The sequence below is a fragment of the Colius striatus genome, chromosome Z (genome assembly GCF_028858725.1).
Source record: "Colius striatus isolate bColStr4 chromosome Z, bColStr4.1.hap1, whole genome shotgun sequence".
NCBI lineage: Eukaryota > Metazoa > Chordata > Aves > Coliiformes > Coliidae > Colius > Colius striatus.
The window spans coordinates 10,005,149-10,024,834 of record NC_084790.1 but is presented as its reverse complement, the minus strand read 5'-3'; the positions used below and the strand labels follow the sequence as shown (position 1 = coordinate 10,024,834).

The following is a 19,686-nucleotide window of genomic DNA, read 5'->3' as shown; positions in this document are numbered from 1 at the left end:
AGTTGGCTACACTGAGCCCACTACACTAGGCTTGCAAAGGCCAGGCAAAATAGTGAGATGAGAGTTCTGAAGGAAAAAGAATAAAAATGACAATGGTGAAGCAACAGTTTGTATAAAAACATTTAAAATGGTAAACACTACATATTTTATCCTTTCTCTAGATCCAGTTTGAAAATGCTTACATGAAGTACACATTTTGTGTTGTGTGTGTTCACACCACTTGTATGTGTTCATTTGCCCAAATCATCAAGTTGTCCATATATTGTTGCTAAGCAGAATTGAAGTGGGCTCTAGAGAGCAGCCCCAGTGCAGTTAAGTGATCTGAAATCAAGCAAGAGAAGGGTTTAAACAGTCATATCCTGATTTTCTTCCTCTCCTTGTTATAGGACAACTGAATTCAACTACTCTTATTTTACAAATTGTTCGAGAACAAGGGTTTATTGGAGAGATTGCAGTGCAGCTGAGCACCACCCCTAACTTGGAACTTCCCCTCTCTAACCAAGCAACAGAGAACGAGGATTATGTACTGGAAAAGAAGACAATCATTATGGCAGAGAATGCAACAATAATTTCTGTTACTGTCATGATTTTGCCTGTGAGTAGTCTAAAACCAGTGTCTTTTAAGGAAATAGTGTCTTTTAAGGAAGGCAAAAATTTTACAGTTTCCTGTACCAGAAAAAGGATTTAGCATTCTAGAAATGGCCCCACCAGAAAGCTCTATGTCAGCAACAACTGCAGCCATCTCTTTCAAAATAATCTGAGTACTCATCACTGAGAAAGAACCAAATTATTTTCTTCTTTAGTTGTAGTCCCAAAATTAACATAAGATCATGACAGAGGAAGAAATTACAAATGCCTTGGGTGCTTGTTGGTGTTTTATTGAACATTTTTATATAGGATTTATTTCACTTTACATGTCTCTTAACAGACTTGTTCTGTAGTTCAGGAAAGATTGGTTTCTTTTTCACAGAAAAAATGTATATTCTTTAAAAATATTCAGAACTGAGATATTGCTTTTCAAATTGTGTCTTAATTTCTGAAATCTAGCCATCTTTGTTATGGATAGGTGAAACAAGTGACAGCAATGCTCTCCACCATTCTTACAGATCTGGAATCTGACTGCCAACTCCAGTTTCTAAAGCTCAGCAAAGGTTGTCTTTTTCACCTTTCATACAGTGTGAAGCAAGGGATTGATTATAATGGTCTCAAGTGCTGAGAGGTTTTGATCAATAAGCAACTTACATGTGGCCATCCTCCTGCATAGGTTGCTACTGAGAGTGTTTTATTTTAAAAGTGGTGTTTAAAAATATTTTTGCAGGACAATGTTCCAGAATTACAGGAAGGATTTATAATCAATATTACTGGTGTGCAACTGGTCGATTCTCTTACTGGAAGTCAGCCAAGTGTGAAGAGGCTTGGGTTAGAAATAGCTGAAATAACAATTGAAGAAAATGATGATGCCAGGGGAGTATTTAGTTTCAATGTTACAAAGGTAAGTAAGTTTAAGTGAAAAACACTTTAAATAGCATTACAGCAGGAGAATCTTATTTTTCCAGATCAGTTTTGATAGTGTTCTAATAGGCTTTATGACACTAAATTGTTCTGGATAAAAAGGCTAGATACTTAACAAGCAATTCCTTCTTAAAAGGTTCTTCAAAATCAATACATGAATTCTCTTGGAGAACTGGAAGTACTAAAACTGATATCACAGAGTATTCAGAAAGGGACCTCAGGAGGTAATCTGATCCAGACTTTTGCTCAGAGCAAAGTCAATGCTGAATTCAGATCAGTTTACAAATGATTATATATTTCTGCATTTATTTTTACCTGCGAGTCAGTACTAAAAAAAAAAAAAGTTTGCTCTGACACTCTGGAGTTTCTTGTTGAATTTGCAGGATATAACTGGAGCTGTTACTGGTTATGAGGTACCACCACCACAGAATATATTGAAACTTCCAGTTGTCCGACAGGCTGGGAGGTTTGGGCCAGTGACACTGTACTGGGAAGCCATTCATCTAACTGCTGGGTTTGAAGACTTCACACCATCGTTTGGGAACCTTACTTTTGCAGATGGGCAGGTATGCACTAAAAGTTTAGCTGTCTCTGGGTTACCAGCTTAAAAGTTTCTCTTTTTCTTTCAGCGGAATTTGCATCTTTTCATTGAAAATGTTTTATTTATGGTCTCATGTATGTGAATGATGCTTCTGACATCGGTTCTTTAACATGGGGAAGCAGAATGTACATAAACATTGAACAAGTAGGGTTGTATGCCTGTGTACCTCCATGAGTGAAGGTGTAACTTCTGATAATAAAACCTGTTACATTGAAAATTTGTAACAGAACCTGTTTTCTCTATAAATTCTCAGCATAAGCCCCTGACAGTACTTATTGTACACAAGGGGTTTTGATTTCAAGTGACAGAACTGGTCTTTGGCAAACAGAATGAGATACTTTGTGAGTAGAATTCTGGTTTAAGTACAGCATTTTCTACCTGCACTACAGGCACTGCTAGTTTTAACATAAAAGATTTATGCTGATAAATTTAAAAACTAAATGTTATTTTATTATAAAGATACAAGTACAATAAAAAAAGCACCACTGAACAATGTATGTTTATCTATTATTAGATAAAATTTACCTTTTTTAAATTTAATATTTTTTTCAAGTAATTTACAGAATATTATAAATAAAACTTCATTGCTCTTTTTTTTTTTTTTTTTTAAACAATTTCTGCAGGCTACAGGAGAAATAGAAATTACAATCATAGATGACAGTGAAGTTGAATTCCTTGAGATATTCAAGGTTGCCCTGGTGAGGGTAACAGGTGGTGCAAGGCTTGGGGATGACACCCTGGTAACTGTTGCTATTCCACCCAATGATTCCCCTGTTGGAGTATTTGGATTTGAAGAAAAGAATGTGAGTTTTATTTGGATTGCACTCCTCTCTACTAAAGCTGGATAGTGGGTTTGTGTTGCTAACACACAGCCAGTTTTGGTAAACTTCATTGCAGTGGAAGACAAGGCTTCCTTGAACAGCATATTAGTGCTTGTCTTCATCTGGCTACATAGGGATGACAATAAAAGTACTGATGCATAGACGTAGATTTCTGCATGACTGAATTAATTAAATTCAGTGTGCTAACAATTCAGAACATCTCAGGTAGTCTGTCTGGTTTTGTTATAATCTGTATTACTGAAATTACAGTTTGGAAAGAAGTTATGAAATGTATTTCATCTTGGTTCTTGTTGGTGAATGATTTTCAGCTCTGCATTTTGCTGGTGCAGTGCCTGCTTGTGACTCATTGTCTGTAATTGTTTTGAATCATAGGGCTTACAGAAATAACACAAGTGACTAATCTTTGCTAGCAGAATTCAACACATTTCTTACTTCTGTTATCTTCCTGTTGATTTTCACTCTTGTCCTTATTTTACGATGTCATTGATAATATTTTTTGTTATTTATCTTAAGTCAATATTCATAGCTTTTGCTACGGCTTTTCCTGCTTCCTCCTTCTCTTTCTTTATCAGGTAACAGTGAAGGAACCTCAGACACCTGATGACTCTGCTGCCATTGTATTGCTCACTGTGAGCCGAAGTCAAGGAGGACGAGGAGCAGTTACAGTGTTATGGATTCTCGAGGAAGCAGCCATATATGATCTGACCCCTCTGAACGGTACCCTTCACTTCAATGAGGTATGTATGATATTGCAATAAATTATTTACTACTAGATTTATATATTCTTTCTTTTTATTATGGATGTTTGTGTGGTGGTTGTTGTTACATGTATATAGGAATAGGGAGTTACAACATTAAGGAAAGGCCGGTTTGAATTAGTGGGGTTGTCAGTATGCAGCGTTTTTTTGAATAGAAAAGGAAAACTGACATACTCTTTTTAGGCAGCATAGTGTAATTATCAGGAAGATAGACTCTTCAAATCTAAATTACTTTTATGATTAAGAAAGAGGAAGGAAAAGGTATCAAATGTGAAGAGTGGTTAAAGAAATATTTGTCCCATTGTAGTATCAGACTACCGAAGGAGAAAATTGATATTGAAAGGCTGAGAAGGATAAATGAATGCTTAAAATATGCAGATTAAAAAAAATCCTCAAAAAACAAAAATACCCCACCCTAGTGACTTCCAAGCTGGACAGTATTATTTGGTTTGTGTTTCGTGGCAGGTTAAAGCTCTGAAATAGGAGCCAAAATATTGGATATTGTCAAGGTATAGTTGTTACCTTAATATGAATCTTTTACAGTCCACTCCACATATTTAATGAAGAAAAGTGTTATATCATAAAGCATGCTCTATTCTGTCTGTACAAGGCTGTTTTGCATTAATGAATGGACATACTGGTTATTTTAATCAGCTGGATTTTTTTTTTTTTTTTAAGAACACTAGTATTTGGGAAAGTTCTGCTGTTATTTTGCTATCCTTTCTCCACTGGTAGGGCTGAACGTTGTTTGTAATCCCTGAAGTTCTTATGTATATATACTTGTAAAAATACAAGTACATGTGTATGTTGTACTGCAAGTTATATAGTATGTATGTATTTCTTTTATCTCATTTTAAGCATTTGCTACTGCCCATGACAAAAATGTGGATTAGACAGGAATTTGCTATGACCTAATATATCTAATCTAAGCTAATTTAAAATTAATTTAATCTGTTATTCAGTTGAAAATAGCCAGAATATTTTTAGAGTGGTGCATAATGTTTGAGAGACAAATTTTATTTCAATTCAGCCAGATAAGAAAGTAATATTAAAGAAAAATTACAGAATATATCAAGCACATGTATAAATAACTCTTGATTTGTAAAAGAAAAAAACCCTTTTTCTATAATAACATATATATATATATACATCTCACTATATCTATATCTTTTGGTGTTTATGTGATGCAGACGGAATCCCAGAAGCTGATTGTTTTACATGTGATACAAGATGGCCTATTGGAGGGGAAAGAAACATTTACCATTCAACTAGTCTCTACTGGTGATGCAGAGATATCCCCTATAAATGGTAAAAAAATTATTCATTCAATTCTATTTTGAGACATTTAACATCAGGATTCTAGTAAGTGTTCATATCACTTTAGTCTGAAGTACTTACACATTTTGTGTTCAGCTAATTGGTATCAGTTCTGACTTTTCATAGAAAGGTAGGGTTGGAAAGGACCTTTAGAGATCATCTAGTCCACCCCCCCTGCAGAAACAGGGTCACCTAAATAAGGTTACATAGGAACATATCCAGGTGTGTCTTGAAGACCTGCAAGGAAGGAGACTCCACAACCCCTCTGGGCAGCCTGTGCCACTGCTCCATCACCCTCACAGTGAAATAGTTTTTTCTTATGTTTAAGTGGAACTTTTTGTGTTCCAGCTTCATCCCATTACCCCTTGTCCTGTTGCTTGCTACTATAGAAAAACGGGATGTCCCAACCTCCTGACCCTGTAGATATTTGTAAATGTTAAAAAGATCACTCCTCAATCGCCTCTTCTCCAGACTAAACAGCCCCAGTTTAGTGGGGTCTGTCCTGTTCACACAGTGTAAATAAATTTGGAGAGAATTATGTGCTGAGTCCTGCTGAGATCTAGTTGATTTAGGCATGGTTTCATTACACTGATCAGATTATGTCAGTCCGTCACTGACATAAACTATTTCTCTTCAGAAAGAATATGCAGGAGAATTTACCTTTATGCTCTTCTATTATCTAAACACTCTATCACAGTGGAGACATGATTTCCACTGGAAATGCCTTAGGATGTCATCTGTAGTACCATTTTTTGAAATCAATTCAGCAGTGTTGATACAAAACATGAAGTTTAGTTTCAAACCAATAAAAAATAGTACAAAATAAAGTGTTCTCCGTATTGGGACAAGACACTGTGCAAGCTGAACACTGAACTATTTGCACTCAGACAAACTGGTAAATCATAGAATCATAGAATGGTAGGGGTTGGAAGGGACCTTTAGAGATCATCTAGTCCAACCCCCCTGCAGAAGCAGGGTCACCTACATCAGGTCACATAGGAACATGTCCAGGCGGGTCTTGAAGACCTCAAAGGAAGGAGACTCCACAACCTCTCTGGACAGCCTGTTCCACTGCTCCATCACTATCACAGTGAAATAGATTTTTCTTATATTTAAATGGAACTTTTTGTGTTCCAGCTTCATCCCATTACCCCTTGTCCTGTTGCTAGATACAAGAGAAAAAAGGGATGTCCCAACCTCATGACACCCACTCTTTAGATATTTGTAAACGTTAATAAGATCTCCCCTCAGTCTCCTCTTCTCCAGACTAAACAGCCCCAGTTCCCGCAGCCTTTCCTCATATGAAAGATGTTCCATACCCCTGATCATCTTGGTGGCCCTGCGCTGGACTCTCTCCAGTGGTTCCCTGTCCCTCTTGAGCTGAGGAGCCCAGTACTGGACACATTACTCCAGATGAGGCCTCACCAGGGCAGAGTAGAGAGGGAGAAGAACCTCACTTGACCTGCTGGTCACACTCTTCTTGATGCATCCCAGGATGCCATTGGCCTTCTTGGCCACGAGGGCACATTGCTGGCTCATGTTTAGTTTATTATCAATCAGGACTCCCAGGTCTCTCTCTGCAGAGCTGCTCTTCAGCAGTTTGAACCCCAGCCTCTACTGGTGCAGGGGCTTGTTCCTTCCCAGATGCAGGACTCTGCACTTGTCCTTGTTGAATCTCAGGAGGTTCCTCTCTGCCCAACTCTCAAGCTGGTCTCGCTGAATGGCAGCACAGCCTTCTGGGGAATCAGACAGTGTGGTATCATCAGGGAACTTGCTGAGGGTACACTCTGTCTCCTCATTCAGGTCTTTGATGAAGGTGTTGAACAAGACTGGCCCCAGAACTGATCCCTGTGGAACTCCACTGGCCACAGGCCTCCAACTCGATCCTGTGCCATTGATCACCACCCTCTGGGCTTTGTCATTCAGCCAGCTCTTGATCCACCTCACTGTCCACTCATACAAGCCACACTGCCTGAGCTTTCTGGTGAGGATGTTATGGGAGACAGTGTCAAAAGCCTTGCTGAAGTCAAGGTAGATGACATCCACTGCTCTCCCCTCATCTAGCCAGCCAATTTTGCTTTTGTAGAAGGCTATTAGTTTGGTCAAACAGGATTTCCCCTTGATGAAGCCATGTTGACTCCCCCTGATAACCACCTTTTCCTTCATATGTTCAATGATAACATTCAGATGAGTTCTTCCCTCACCTTTCCAGGGATGGAGGTGAGACTGGCCGGCCTGTAGTTTCCTGGGTCATTCTTCTTGCCCTTTTTGAAGACTGACGTGACATTGGCCTTTCTTCAGTCCTCAGGCATCTTGCCTGTCCTCCATGATTGTTCAAAAATGACAGAGAGAGGCTTAGCAATCACATCAGCAGCTCTCTGAGCACTCTAGGATGCATCTCATCAGGACCCATTGGCTTATGAGCCTTAAGCTTGACCAACAAGTCTTTAACCTCTTCCTCTTCTACCCAGGTCAAGTCCTCTGCTGTCCTGGCCATCCTGTTACCATTGCCGGACTGGGCTTCCTGAGGGTCAGCCTTGGCCGTAAAGACTGAAGCAAAGAAGGCATTCAGTACTTCGGCCTTCTCTGCATCCTCAGACACCAGGGCACCCTCAGTATTTAGCAGCAGGCCCACATTACCCCTCACCACCTCACCACCTTGTCTTTTTCCCTAAGTTATTTCCTTGTCTGAAGAAATCAAAGAGAATTTTAAATCACAGATTTTCATTCTAAATTAATTGTTTCTAGTTAACATTGGCTGTAAAGAATTTTTAACAAAAAGAAGCAAAAACCAAAACTAGGTTCAGAGCTGCTAGAATCATAGAATGATTTGTTAGGGACCATTCAGGGTGGTCATCCACTTGAAAACAATGAACAGGAGAATTCACAATTAGATGAGTTTGCTGAGTGCCTGGTCCACTCAAATTCTGAGTATCCCCAAGGACAGAGATTCCTTAGGGAAGCCAGTATGTAAACATTCAAGTCACAGCATTTTCAAAAGTTAGCTCTTTAGTTAGTTTTTGTTTACCATGAGAAACTTTGTTCTCTTCACAGGTGTGGCAACCATCATTATTGTGGGTGATGAAGGAGCTTCTGGGGTGGTAGGGATAGCGTATTCATCCAGGCATGTTCTAATTGGAGAACCTTCAGGAAATTATAACGGAACTGCTCTTATTAGGTGAGTACATCACTCATTTTTCCAACAGGTTATTTTCAAAAATTATGAGACTCAACATTTAAGAATTTCTTGAATGCTGCATGTTTTGTCACTTCTAAAATCAGAAAAAAAGAATAAATGGGATGTTTATTTTTAAAGTAGGGCAGAATATTCTGTGCATGTGTGTCTTTGCAGTATTATTGGGGACCTCTGAATTTTCCTTTCAGTCTTCAAATTATTTACAACATTGATGTGTTAAAGGAAAGCAGGCTATAATGAAAGGAAAAGAGGGAAAGATATCAATGACATTTGAAGATGCTTTGTGCTTTTCACAATTGGTACCTGAATTGTATTTTAGTATATTGCTGTGATGGCTAGCATAACCCAAGTAGAAACTGGGTTTTTAGTTGAAACAAGAAACAATTACTTCACTGGACTCAGATGACTCCAAGCAATTGAAAGGAATGATGATGTTAGCACACATTCTAAGAGTATTGGATAAAAGGATTAGGTCACTTTCCCATAGTGAACCAGAAAATACAAGCAACAGAACATCTTCCTGTGCTAACCTGAGACGCTTTGTGCAGTGGTAGCTGTAGGTCATGTAGAAGATCATGTTTGGTATAGACAAATTTTTGCCACTGCTTAGTTCACTGAGACTGATGATAAGAATAGTATTGGCTCTAGGTTTTTAGACCATAGCAGACAGAACACTTCTCAAGTTATCTTATAGCAATATTCTAGAGTCCTGCTGTCTTTAAAAACCAAACTGCCCCTGGTGTTACCCTTGAGTCTCATTTCCCTTCTGTTTTGCTTGTCTATCTCCTGAAAAGTATAATGGAACCAAGAGAGCTCAGTTTTCAGCCCCCACCTTTAGTCTATGTGTGCAAAGAAACTTTAAAAGACATCTTGGTAAAAATACATCTCAATATGCCTCCCAACACAGGGAAATAAAACAGAACTGAGGAATTATTATTGCCTTGAAGTTATTAATAATGACTTTGTACATCACAATTCAAGCTTCAAATAGCTGATAATGTTTTTATCATGCAAAATTACAATATAATGTCTCTCTGTAGTGAATAGAAAATGTTAAGGGTAGAAAATGAAATCCATGTTTGTGTTCTTACTTGCAGTTTGATACGTGGCCCAGGGCTTTTTGGCGAGATCACAATATCTTGGAATATAACACCTCCTCATCACACAGAATTCATTGAGACGTCAGGGACCTTGACAATGCGTGATAGGCAGTCTGCAGCAGTTGTTCTAATACAGGTATGAAGATTTTTCACCAGTAACTATTTCAAATACTTCCTTATATTTAGTTCCTATCTTGGTTAGTTATGCCTCTCTCCCTGGAAAAGATTTAAATCCTTTCAGTGTTCATTGGTTCTTCTCCTTAGGCTGTAGATGACAACATCCCTGAGGAGAAGCGTTACTATCAGTTTGAACTAACTGGAATCAGTGATGGAGGACTCATAAATGAATCTAGCAGCACAGCAAATATTACCATGGCTGCAAGTGACTTTCCATATGGGGAGTTCTCATTTTCACGAGAGCTATTGCAAACAGCAGAAGAAGAAAAATGGGTATTAAATTAAAATTCCTTTGTGTATAAAATATCAATAGATTTCCAAATTGTTGCTAAATTTGTGCTTAACTTTTTTTGGGAGGGGAAGGGGGCAATGGGGGAGGGGTAGAAACTCAAAGATTTAGTTTATATTTATCAGAGCAAAGTCTCCAGAATGACTGACTGAGGATTTTGGAATTTTTTAATACTCTGAGAAAGAAGGCTATCTGCTAAGTTACATGTAGTATGTACTAAAGCAAATTGTTGTTACCTGAGACAACCATTGAAAAGATGCCTTTAGAACAGTCCCCTAAAGTCCACTGTAACAGAAAAACATGTCCTCTTTCAGCAAAATGTCCTCTTTCCCTCAGGTTAACATCACTATTGTGCGTTCCAGGGGATCCTATGGGCAAGTTCATCTTTGCTTTCAGATAATAAGTGGGACTGCAGAGGAGGGAATTGATTTCACTCTCACAGCAAGGGAATTGTTGTTTGAACCACACGAGGAGAGTAAAATGATTTTGGTTGAAATTTGTGATGATGACTTTCCTGAAGGTCCTGAAGACTTTTCAGTGATAATTACCAAAGTGGAACTCCAAGGAAGGTAAAGATAAAATTCACAGTTCATTGATTGCAAGCAGAATAACAAACTATATTTAGTAATCTGATCTACCTGCATAAAGTCACTACTGGATTTCAACTGTTTCACTTTAAAATATCATAAGACAGCTATAATAGTTATCATTAATAAAATGTATTTTGTATGAGGAACCCAATTACTTTAACATTAGTATAAACATTTTACTGATTTAGATTTTTTAAAAGTGAAATTCCATACATAATATAAAAGTTGTGGAGTTGCTAGAAATTCAAATAATAAAATAAAATGTGAATGGAAAAATTAAAGGTACACATTTTTGTGAAGAAACTGCCATTTTTGCATATAGCTTGAAAAAGTGTGACCAGAAAGTCTTCAGTGGTAGCTGTCAGACAAAGTATTTATTATAGTTGACAAATTGTCATAGCTGTTTTAATACTTTCATGTATTTTTATAACGTAATTTTCTTTTTTTATATTCTTGCAAGTGGATTTGATTTTACCATAAAAGAAAATGGTCTACAGGTGGATCAACCTCCAATAATAGGGAATGTTTCCACAGTACGAGTCACTATAGCAAAAAGCGATAATGCAGAGGGCATCATAGAGTTTGATCCACAGTATATCTTTATACAAGGTACATTTGTCTTAAATTTTCACTTTGGTTTAGGGTATAAGTTGGTGGCAGAGGCATAAATTTTCAAATAATATAACTTTTTCTCAATTACTCTTGCAGTGGAAGAGGATGCTGGATTAATCATGATTCCTGTTGTGAGAAGGCATGGAACTTACGGCTACGTAACAGCTGATTTTCTTTCTCGGAGTATTTCTGCACTTCCTGATGGTGTAGACTACATAATCCATAATAATTCTGTCATTTTTGATCATGGCCAGAACCAGACTTTTATTTATATCTCTATTATAGATGATGAAGAAAGGTAATTATTTTTTCAGATATTTATTCACTTAGTCCTCAGAAACCCTCTTTTAGCATGTGCATTGTGTCTTTTTGTAGTATTGTAATTGAAAACCAAATTTCTTCAGTCCTGAAAAGTCACTTGAATTTAAAGGGGGCAAAAAAGTTATTATTAGAGTTTTGTAGTTCCTGTTAAATTTTATGCAAATGGATACATTTGTTAAATTAACATTTGTTAAATGTTAATAGCACTGCTGTGAAGGATATTTTGAAACAAAATTAACATGAGAGGAAAATAGAGTAATATTTTTATTTTGGGTAATACAATTCTACAGAAATAGGAGGAATGTTCTACTGCATGTGTACAGAGTGTACCTTTAAACCTTCTGTGTACCTTTAAACAGATCCATCTGGATGCATGATTGAATTACTAAGTGTACTTTTAATTATTCTTTTTCTCGGATATCTCAGAATCTCTTTCTTCATGCAGTGAATTTGCAGAGCAGTTTGAAATCCAGCTGACAGGAGCCACCGGTGGAGCAGTCCTTGGGCTCCACCTAGTGAGCCAGGTCACTATTGCCAAAAGTGACTCTCCTCAGGGCATCATCCAATTTCTGAACCAAAGCAGGATTGTTCTTCCCAACCCTGATGCACCCATGACAGTGTCCCTGGTGCTGGAAAGGACTGGGAGATTGTCTGGGGAGACACAGGTACCACTTGTCTGTCAAAGATTGAGTGCTTTGCATTAACTAGGTCAAAAAGTTCCTTCACTTTCCTTCAGGAGCTTCTTTGTGACTAATTTCTAATAGGATAATTGTAGCTTTTTACTAAACTTGGATCATATATAGCTGCAATATAACAGAAAATGCTGTTACACTTTTAATCTTCCCTTTCTCCTCCTACTTTCTTCCTTTTATTATGATCTTGAGTGCTTTGTTTTGAAAAAGTTTCTAATTACACTGAAAACATGGTTAATTTTTGCCTATCACCACTAATCTGGTTTCATTCAGTTGAATTTATATTTAGCTTATTATCACTGAGAAGAGCCTGGCTACATCCTCCAGACACCCACCCTTCACATATTTGTAAACATTAATGAGATCACCCCTCCTCCAGGTTAAAGAGCCCCAGCTCCCTCAGTCTTTCATCATAAGGGAGATGCTCCACTCCCTTCATTATCTTAGTGGCCCTGCACTGAACTCTCTCCAGCAGCTCCTTGTCCTTCTTGAACTGAGGGTCCCAGAACTCGATAGAATATTCCAGATGTGGTGTCCTGACAGCAGAGTAGAGGGGGAGGAGAACCTCTCTCAACCTTCTGCCCACATCCTTTCTAATACACCCCAGGATACCATTTATTCTTTCCCAGATGCAAGAGTGCACTTGCCCTTGCAGAATTTCATTAGATTTCTTCCTGCCCAAGTCTCCAGCCTGTCCATGTCTGTTCAATGTCAGCACAGCCTTCTGGTGTGTCAGCCACTCCCTCCAGTTCAGTATCATCATTAAACTTGCTGACAGTGCTTTCTGTTCCCTCATTGAGGTCATTAATGAATATCTTGAACAGTACTGGTCTCAGCACTGACCCCTGAGGGACTCCACTAGATACAGGCCTCCAACTAGATCCTGCCCCATTGATCACAACTCTGCTTTCTTCCCTTGAATCAGTTAACAATCCACCTCATTACCTGATCATCGAGCCCACACTTTCTCAACTGATTTTTATGTCACTTACTGTACTCTTTCACAATTTCTCCCCCATGGGAGGCTATTATAATAAATCACTCCTCTGAATCTGAAACATATCTTCTACAGATTAACTGGGACATCTTGGGACCCAATTCAGAAGAGATTTTATCTCCCCTGAATAGTGACATTGGTGACCCTGTGAATGGATCATTCTATTTTGGGGATGGAGAAGGAGGTCTGAGAACTATTAATCTACAAATCTATCCTCATGAAGAAGAAACTGAAGTTCAGGAGATCTTCATTATTAGATTGAGCCTTCTGAAAGGTGAAACAGAAATAGATCCTAAGGCAAACACCATTACACTAATAGTAAGTCATTATTGCTTTTCTTTCTTCTGAGATCTGTGTTAATAGTGGTATTTATTCTATAAAGCTCTTAAAAATTAATCATAATTATTATAGTTTGTCATTTGGCTTTTTGTACCTTGTACTACTTAGGTGTATTGTTACAGCTTCACTCCTTAAAAGCTGGAAAAAAATCTGTTATTAAACGTTATTATATGAGCCCTGACCTGGCCCTCTTATTTGCAGATTTCTGTGTACTCTTTAGAGAGGGCATGGATTGGACCCTCATTTCTAAATGTTGTTTTGTTGTTCAGTCCTTGACCTGTTCCTTTCCACCTCCAGCTTCTATCACATGTACAGGAAAAGAGAGAATCTGACTATTGCAGAGCAAGAGAAGCAGAAATTTATGAGAGAAGGCAAAGGCAGTCAAAGACAAATTATTGCTCTAGGGATAGTGCAACTAAGACAATATTTATAATGCTGTTATAAAAAGCCCAGAAAAAGAGAAATCTTTTCTAGAAGTTGGATTTTTTTGAGGGGGGGAAGATTTTTTTCTGTTCTGTGGATGATAGAATACGATTCTACGAATTAGCTTTTGTTTCCAAAGAGTCCTCAGTTTCTCCTTCAGAGACCCAGGTTTATTCCTTGGACTTGAATGTTTCATCTTGCACATCAGTGAATTGGCTTCTCACTGATGTTACAACTCCATTGTCAGTTCACTATGAACCCTTGTTGCAGCTAGCGATTCATACAGATTCATGTGAGCAAGCTTAGTTTCAAGAGGACTAAGTTTCCAAACTGATACTTTTAGAAGAATTTCTGTGCACTAGTCCAAGTGTGTCCTGCTTTAAAATCAAAATATTTAGTTACAGCATTTGAAATAAAACTGTCCTTTATCGCTTGAACATGGATACTGAAACCTGTAAATGGGTCATTCATACTTTATCTACTGTCTCTTAGTATCATTTTGACTTCTATTCAATTTAGATCTCAGTTAAACTGTAGGATTTTCTCACAAAAGAGCAAGTCTTAGTCTCTCTTAAAGCTACTAATATACTCTTGAATCTTATCAGGAACAAAAAAAATAGTAGAAAAAACCAATAGTTATATGCCCTGTAGTATCTAGCAATGAAAATCTTAATACTTTGAATAAGAATATAACTCACTCTAAATTTCTGTTTTCTGATTGTTCACTTTTTTACAGATACAGAAGTTTGGTGATCCCAATGGAATTGTACAGTTTGCTCCTGAATCATTAACTGAGAATAACTACACAGAACCCTCAGCAGTAGAAGGGCCACAAATTATTACTTTGTTTCTCAGACGAATTCAAGGCACTCTGGGAAACATAACGGTATTTATGCTCTTTTCTTAATAAACAGTATAATCTGAAATCACCCTCAGTATCAGTGCATGGAGGAATATCTTATTCAGTGCCTTTCAGTTGCTTATTTCTCAAATTCATTTTTTAAATGTTACCTATTAGACTAATTTAGAAAAGGCTCAACCCCAGCACTTATGATTTGGTGAGTCAGATTCAGTCTCCCCTGGCCAGGGTGAAAACAAAAGACCGTTCTGTAGTGCTTCTGTCACTTTCTCTCTCTGTCTCCTCCTGTGCTTTTGAGGGGAGTAAGAAGAGACCATACTTTTAGAGTGAGCTTTCTTTGAGGTCATCAGAATTTTCTTTTTTCCAGTCATACTTACAGGTGATAATCAGACTCTGTCAAACCATCACTCCTCTTGTTTATTTACCTAAAGTTGGTCAGAAGTCAACATTTTAACAGGTGCCTGTTTAACTTAAAAAACTAATAAAAGCATCTGCTGTGATGTCAAAACAAGAATACTTTTAAAAAACTGTTCAGACATTTCATATAGTTTTATGTAAAACTTCTGAAGATATACAAAGGAAATCTTTACATTTGTAGTACTGTTAGAGGAACAACATACCCTTTTGCAAGATGATCTGTGTGCTTCCTTCTGTACATACCTAAATCAACTTTTTTTCTATTCTGTATCCTATCTATGTTGAGTCCTGAATATGAAAGTTTCTGATTCTATAGGTAATTTTGCTTTCTTTTTTTTTTTCTTTCATTTTTTTTAAACTCATTTCAGGTTTACTGGGAAATACATAGTGAATCCAACATCACAGGTGACTTTCTTAGGACAGAGGGGTCTGTTGTGATTGCTGACCAGCAGAGCACGGCTGAGATAATTATCTACCTGTTACCTGATGATGTTCCAGAACTGGATGAAAAATATGTGGTGCAGCTGATTTCAGTAGAAGGCGGAGCAGATTTAGACCATGAGAAAAGTTTTTCAAAAATCACTGTGTTTGCAAATGATGATCCTTATGGAGTCTTTGCCCTGTACTCTGATCAGCAGTCAGTATTCATAGAGAGAAACCTGGATCGATACATTCAGATTAATGTAACTCGACATGCTGGGGCATTTGGAGAAGTGATGGTGGAGTACCATATCATATCTCATCATGAAGAAGTGCTAATTGAACCTGAAAATGAGGTGGGGTACCTCACAGTAAAAGATGGTGCCAGCTTTGGAGTGAAAAGAGTGCCAATAAGCAACCAGGTCTGTATTATCCTTCTAGCTCCAATGATATCTTTTTTTTCCGTTTGTGTTCATCACAGTACAAATATGCTCAAATAAGATACTGACCTCTTAATAGTGTCCACTACAAAGAATCAGAAAAGACAGCTTTAGTATTATGGATTTCCTATTTGTGGAATAGAACTGGATTCAAATATCACATTTTCAGATAATAATTGCAAAAACACTACTATGCATGTGTCCAAATATTCCATGTTTCCTTTCATCGTTGTTTTGTGTTACTATAATTTCAATATTTTACTATGATACATATGCAAATATTTTCTCAGTTTTCTGTTTTATTTTGTACATAGTGATCTGTCAATGCTGACTCATGAAGTGGCAGATAAATTTCCTTGCAGTTTGCTGTGTTCTCTGGTTGTTTGTTATTATTATTACAGACTTATATCCACACAACCTTTTACATCAATTTTACATTTTTTTAATACTAAGGATTAAAATCAAGCTAAGGCTCACTGTGTTAGGTATAATTTATTAAGAATAGCAACAGTTGCTCTACAAACTCAAACTTTTCCAGCAAGCTGCTGGTAAAGCATCTCCACAGTTTTGATGTTTTAGCTGTATTTCATTTGAGAAAAATAATCAACAAAATATTTGTCTTGAAAACGCTGCCTTCCGTATTCAAGTAGAACAAAATCTTCAGGTTATTCTGACACTAAATTTTTTGAACTAGTGGATATGATGTTTTTAGTAGAATTAAATTTCTACTTTTAAAATAGAATTCTCTCTCTCAAAGGCATTTATTTTTCTGGGCTTGAATTTTACTCTGGAACTGATTAATGTAAGCCTGGTTAGAGGAAGTGCCAAGGATGTGCCTAAAATATTAGGAAAAGCGAAGTCAACTGTTCTGCTTATTCCTGAGGAAGCTGCCAATTCACAGGTCAGTAGATTGGCTGGAGTGTATAATTTCTGCCACAGAAGCTACATTTCATTATAAAAGATAGCTGCTATAAGAATTAATCTGGATCCTTAAAGTTTTCATCATTTCAACCAACTTAATGATTGACAAGTCTCTTCCAGTATTACTCGTTCTGTATATTATATTTTCTCTGATATTGTGTACAAAAAGAGATGGAGGTCATGCTGGGAGTTAATGCAGTTAGCAGTATATTTGGGTAATCACTGAGGCAGAGATTTTCCTTTTTACTTCTTACATGGGTGAGAAAAGAGAAGTTACTTATTCTAATATATGTCCTACGGTTCCCTTTATGCAGGTGAGGCAATGACAGTATCACAATGAGTTTTTGTCTCTTAATTTTATTGATGTTTTAATTTAATGGATTGAATTGTCTTATAGCACTATTCCATCTTTTAATTAGTAATTGTTTACTATTAGAATGTGCAAATTGTCCTTTTAGTCCCATTTGATGCTCAAATAAAACAAAATGTAGATTGTACTAGAAAGAATAATTGTGTGAATCATGTCATATAGCAGCAACTTTTCACTGGATATATTATTAATAATTTATACAGTATTATAATATATATATAATATAAAGTATATAATATATACATTGTAATGTTTGAAAGCATTAAGGGCAGGTTGATTTATTTTTCTTTTAAACAACAGACATAAGAACATTATAGCCAATGTTTTCCAACCCCTATCATTCCGTGACACTGTGAAATGTCAGTACTGAATCATACTGATTCCTTCTCCCTGAGATCTAATTATCAGAAAACAGAAGTGTCATTAAAGAGATGTGGTATGGATAGACACATATGCATAATTACATGTACATACAGACATCTATATGCATGCATAAAATGCCTATTTTACAAAATGTAGTCTGCTTTCATATATGTTATTGCCCATTTTTTATTCAATTTTATATAACAAAATCTACTTTTTCGCAGGTTGGCTTTGAACCTGTTATTTTACGGCTTACAGATATCGTAGCAGGTACAGGCCAGGCTGTCATAACCAGGAAAGGAGTTTATGGCTCTGTAAGAGTTAACTGGATTTCAGGATACCCACTTGACCTAATCACTGACTTGGCTTACCTAGGCAATATTACCCCTCCATTTGGTAAGTACTTGTCTAAAAAATAGCTATGAAAGTTGTGTAAATGATGATACCACTCTCAAGTTATTTGTACTTCTACATGTGTGTTACATTAGAGTTATTACAATGAAGTTGTATCGTCTGATTTTTATCTGTAAGAGTTATATTTATTTTATTAGCAAAAAAAAGAGAACAAAGCTTCACAGATAAATGTCTGAGAGGCAAACACAATGCTATGTGCCAGAAAGACAGCGTTATGTAGGAAGGACCCTTATCATGCAGATTTCTTTTTCCTAAATGAAGTGAAATTATGATTAAAAATTTCTGTTCCTATTTGGTGATTTTGACTTGTGTTCTCTCTCATTCTTTATTTTCCTTCAGGTACTGTTGTATTTTTCTCTGGTGAGCGAAGTAAAGTTATTTCATTTCAGGCAACTCCAAGCCTAAATAAACATGAGTCATTTGCTATCACTTTAACAGCAGTGCACAGCAATGTGTCTGGTGGGGCTCTCTTGAGGTAAGGATGTTACTTGCACAGATACTGTAAGAATTATGACCTGTGTATAGGCATACATCTTATACAAGTACTTATAAAAATTATAGGTAACTGGCAAGTCTTAGTGTCTTCTTTGATAAATTTGTAAACCATATCTTAGTTGGAAACAGGTGGTGTGGATCTGACCTGTTCAGAACTGAGGCATTTCTCCAAATCCAGTCTATATCATATCACTGGGACTCAAGATGCCTAGACTAATGGGATGGACTAATGATAGTTAAGCAAATGAGCAATGGTTTTAGCCAGGAAGCTGAAGACTGAAAGCAATTTTTAATGACTTACTTTGACATCCCTAAAAATCCACGTTTATAAGATCTTAGCTAACAAACATTATTTAAATGCTCTGAAAAAAAAAAAAAACCCTCCCTTTTTATTTCTAAAACCAAACCCATTACATTTTATGTAGTTTTCCATCTCAGTTGTCTTTTTTTTGAACTATTTTATTTTCATTTTCCTTTACTCATTGATAGCTAAAAGTGGTATGAAAAGAATGGACATAGTGTAACACTGTGCATGGAGAAAGATATTGGCTTCATTATGTTACAATTACACTGGCAAATTGAAGGAAATAAGGAAGAAACTGGATGATTGAACTCCTGAGACTGACTCTTTCTTTTAAGCTTGTCTGTCTCATGGACTGCTGTCCTCAGAGCATCCATTTACCATGCAAGTAAAATATCTTAAGTATATGAGAATGATCTTCTGTAGAAAACTCAAGACTACATCCCACAGGAGGTAAAGTTGACAATTGGAGAGTTTTTGGGTTCCTTAGTGGTGGAAAGGGTCTAGTTTGTTAATAAAAGTCACTCACTGTAATGATAGTGCCACGGGTCAGCTCTAGAGGGAAGTGTAAGACCCAAGGTTTAGCAAAGAGCCTTAGTGCCCATGCTTTTTTCCTAATAAAAAGGAGATACATTTCATATGGATGAAGTAGAGCTTTAGTTGATACTGTTATTAGGGCTCAGATCTGGAAGAAATTGAGTAGCGTTGTGAGAAGACAGTTAGCATTTTAGAGCCCCACTGTAAGTTTTAAAATAACTTCTCCAGCTTCCTAGCTAAAACTGTTGATTTGCTAGCATCTATCTACTACACTTCCTTGGTACGGGAAGTTTGTTCAATGAGTGATTGTATTGTAATGTGTCTGCCTCCATTGTGTCTGCAATAGAAAGACTTCATTCTTTCCTCTGACTCTCCATTTTCTC

At 37.0% G+C, this 19,686-nt stretch overlaps 1 protein-coding gene across 1 annotated transcript in view; it reads left to right on the top strand.

Moving 5' to 3' along the window:
• Window positions 1-19,686, top strand: part of ADGRV1 (adhesion G protein-coupled receptor V1) — a 270,716-nt gene that overhangs the window by 80,571 nt on the left and 170,459 nt on the right. Inside the window, exons 56-74 of the mRNA XM_062018552.1 lie at window positions 387-595; window positions 1,319-1,492; window positions 1,896-2,078; window positions 2,737-2,916; window positions 3,528-3,692; window positions 4,904-5,021; window positions 8,085-8,208; window positions 9,324-9,462; window positions 9,591-9,776; window positions 10,129-10,361; window positions 10,843-10,991; window positions 11,091-11,292; window positions 11,761-11,980; window positions 13,080-13,322; window positions 14,503-14,652; window positions 15,411-15,884; window positions 16,660-16,803; window positions 17,781-17,952; window positions 18,310-18,445. Of these exons, the coding sequence (XP_061874536.1) occupies window positions 387-595; window positions 1,319-1,492; window positions 1,896-2,078; window positions 2,737-2,916; window positions 3,528-3,692; window positions 4,904-5,021; window positions 8,085-8,208; window positions 9,324-9,462; window positions 9,591-9,776; window positions 10,129-10,361; window positions 10,843-10,991; window positions 11,091-11,292; window positions 11,761-11,980; window positions 13,080-13,322; window positions 14,503-14,652; window positions 15,411-15,884; window positions 16,660-16,803; window positions 17,781-17,952; window positions 18,310-18,445 (3,601 nt within the window). The remainder of the gene's footprint in view (window positions 1-386; window positions 596-1,318; window positions 1,493-1,895; window positions 2,079-2,736; window positions 2,917-3,527; window positions 3,693-4,903; window positions 5,022-8,084; window positions 8,209-9,323; window positions 9,463-9,590; window positions 9,777-10,128; window positions 10,362-10,842; window positions 10,992-11,090; window positions 11,293-11,760; window positions 11,981-13,079; window positions 13,323-14,502; window positions 14,653-15,410; window positions 15,885-16,659; window positions 16,804-17,780; window positions 17,953-18,309; window positions 18,446-19,686) is intronic.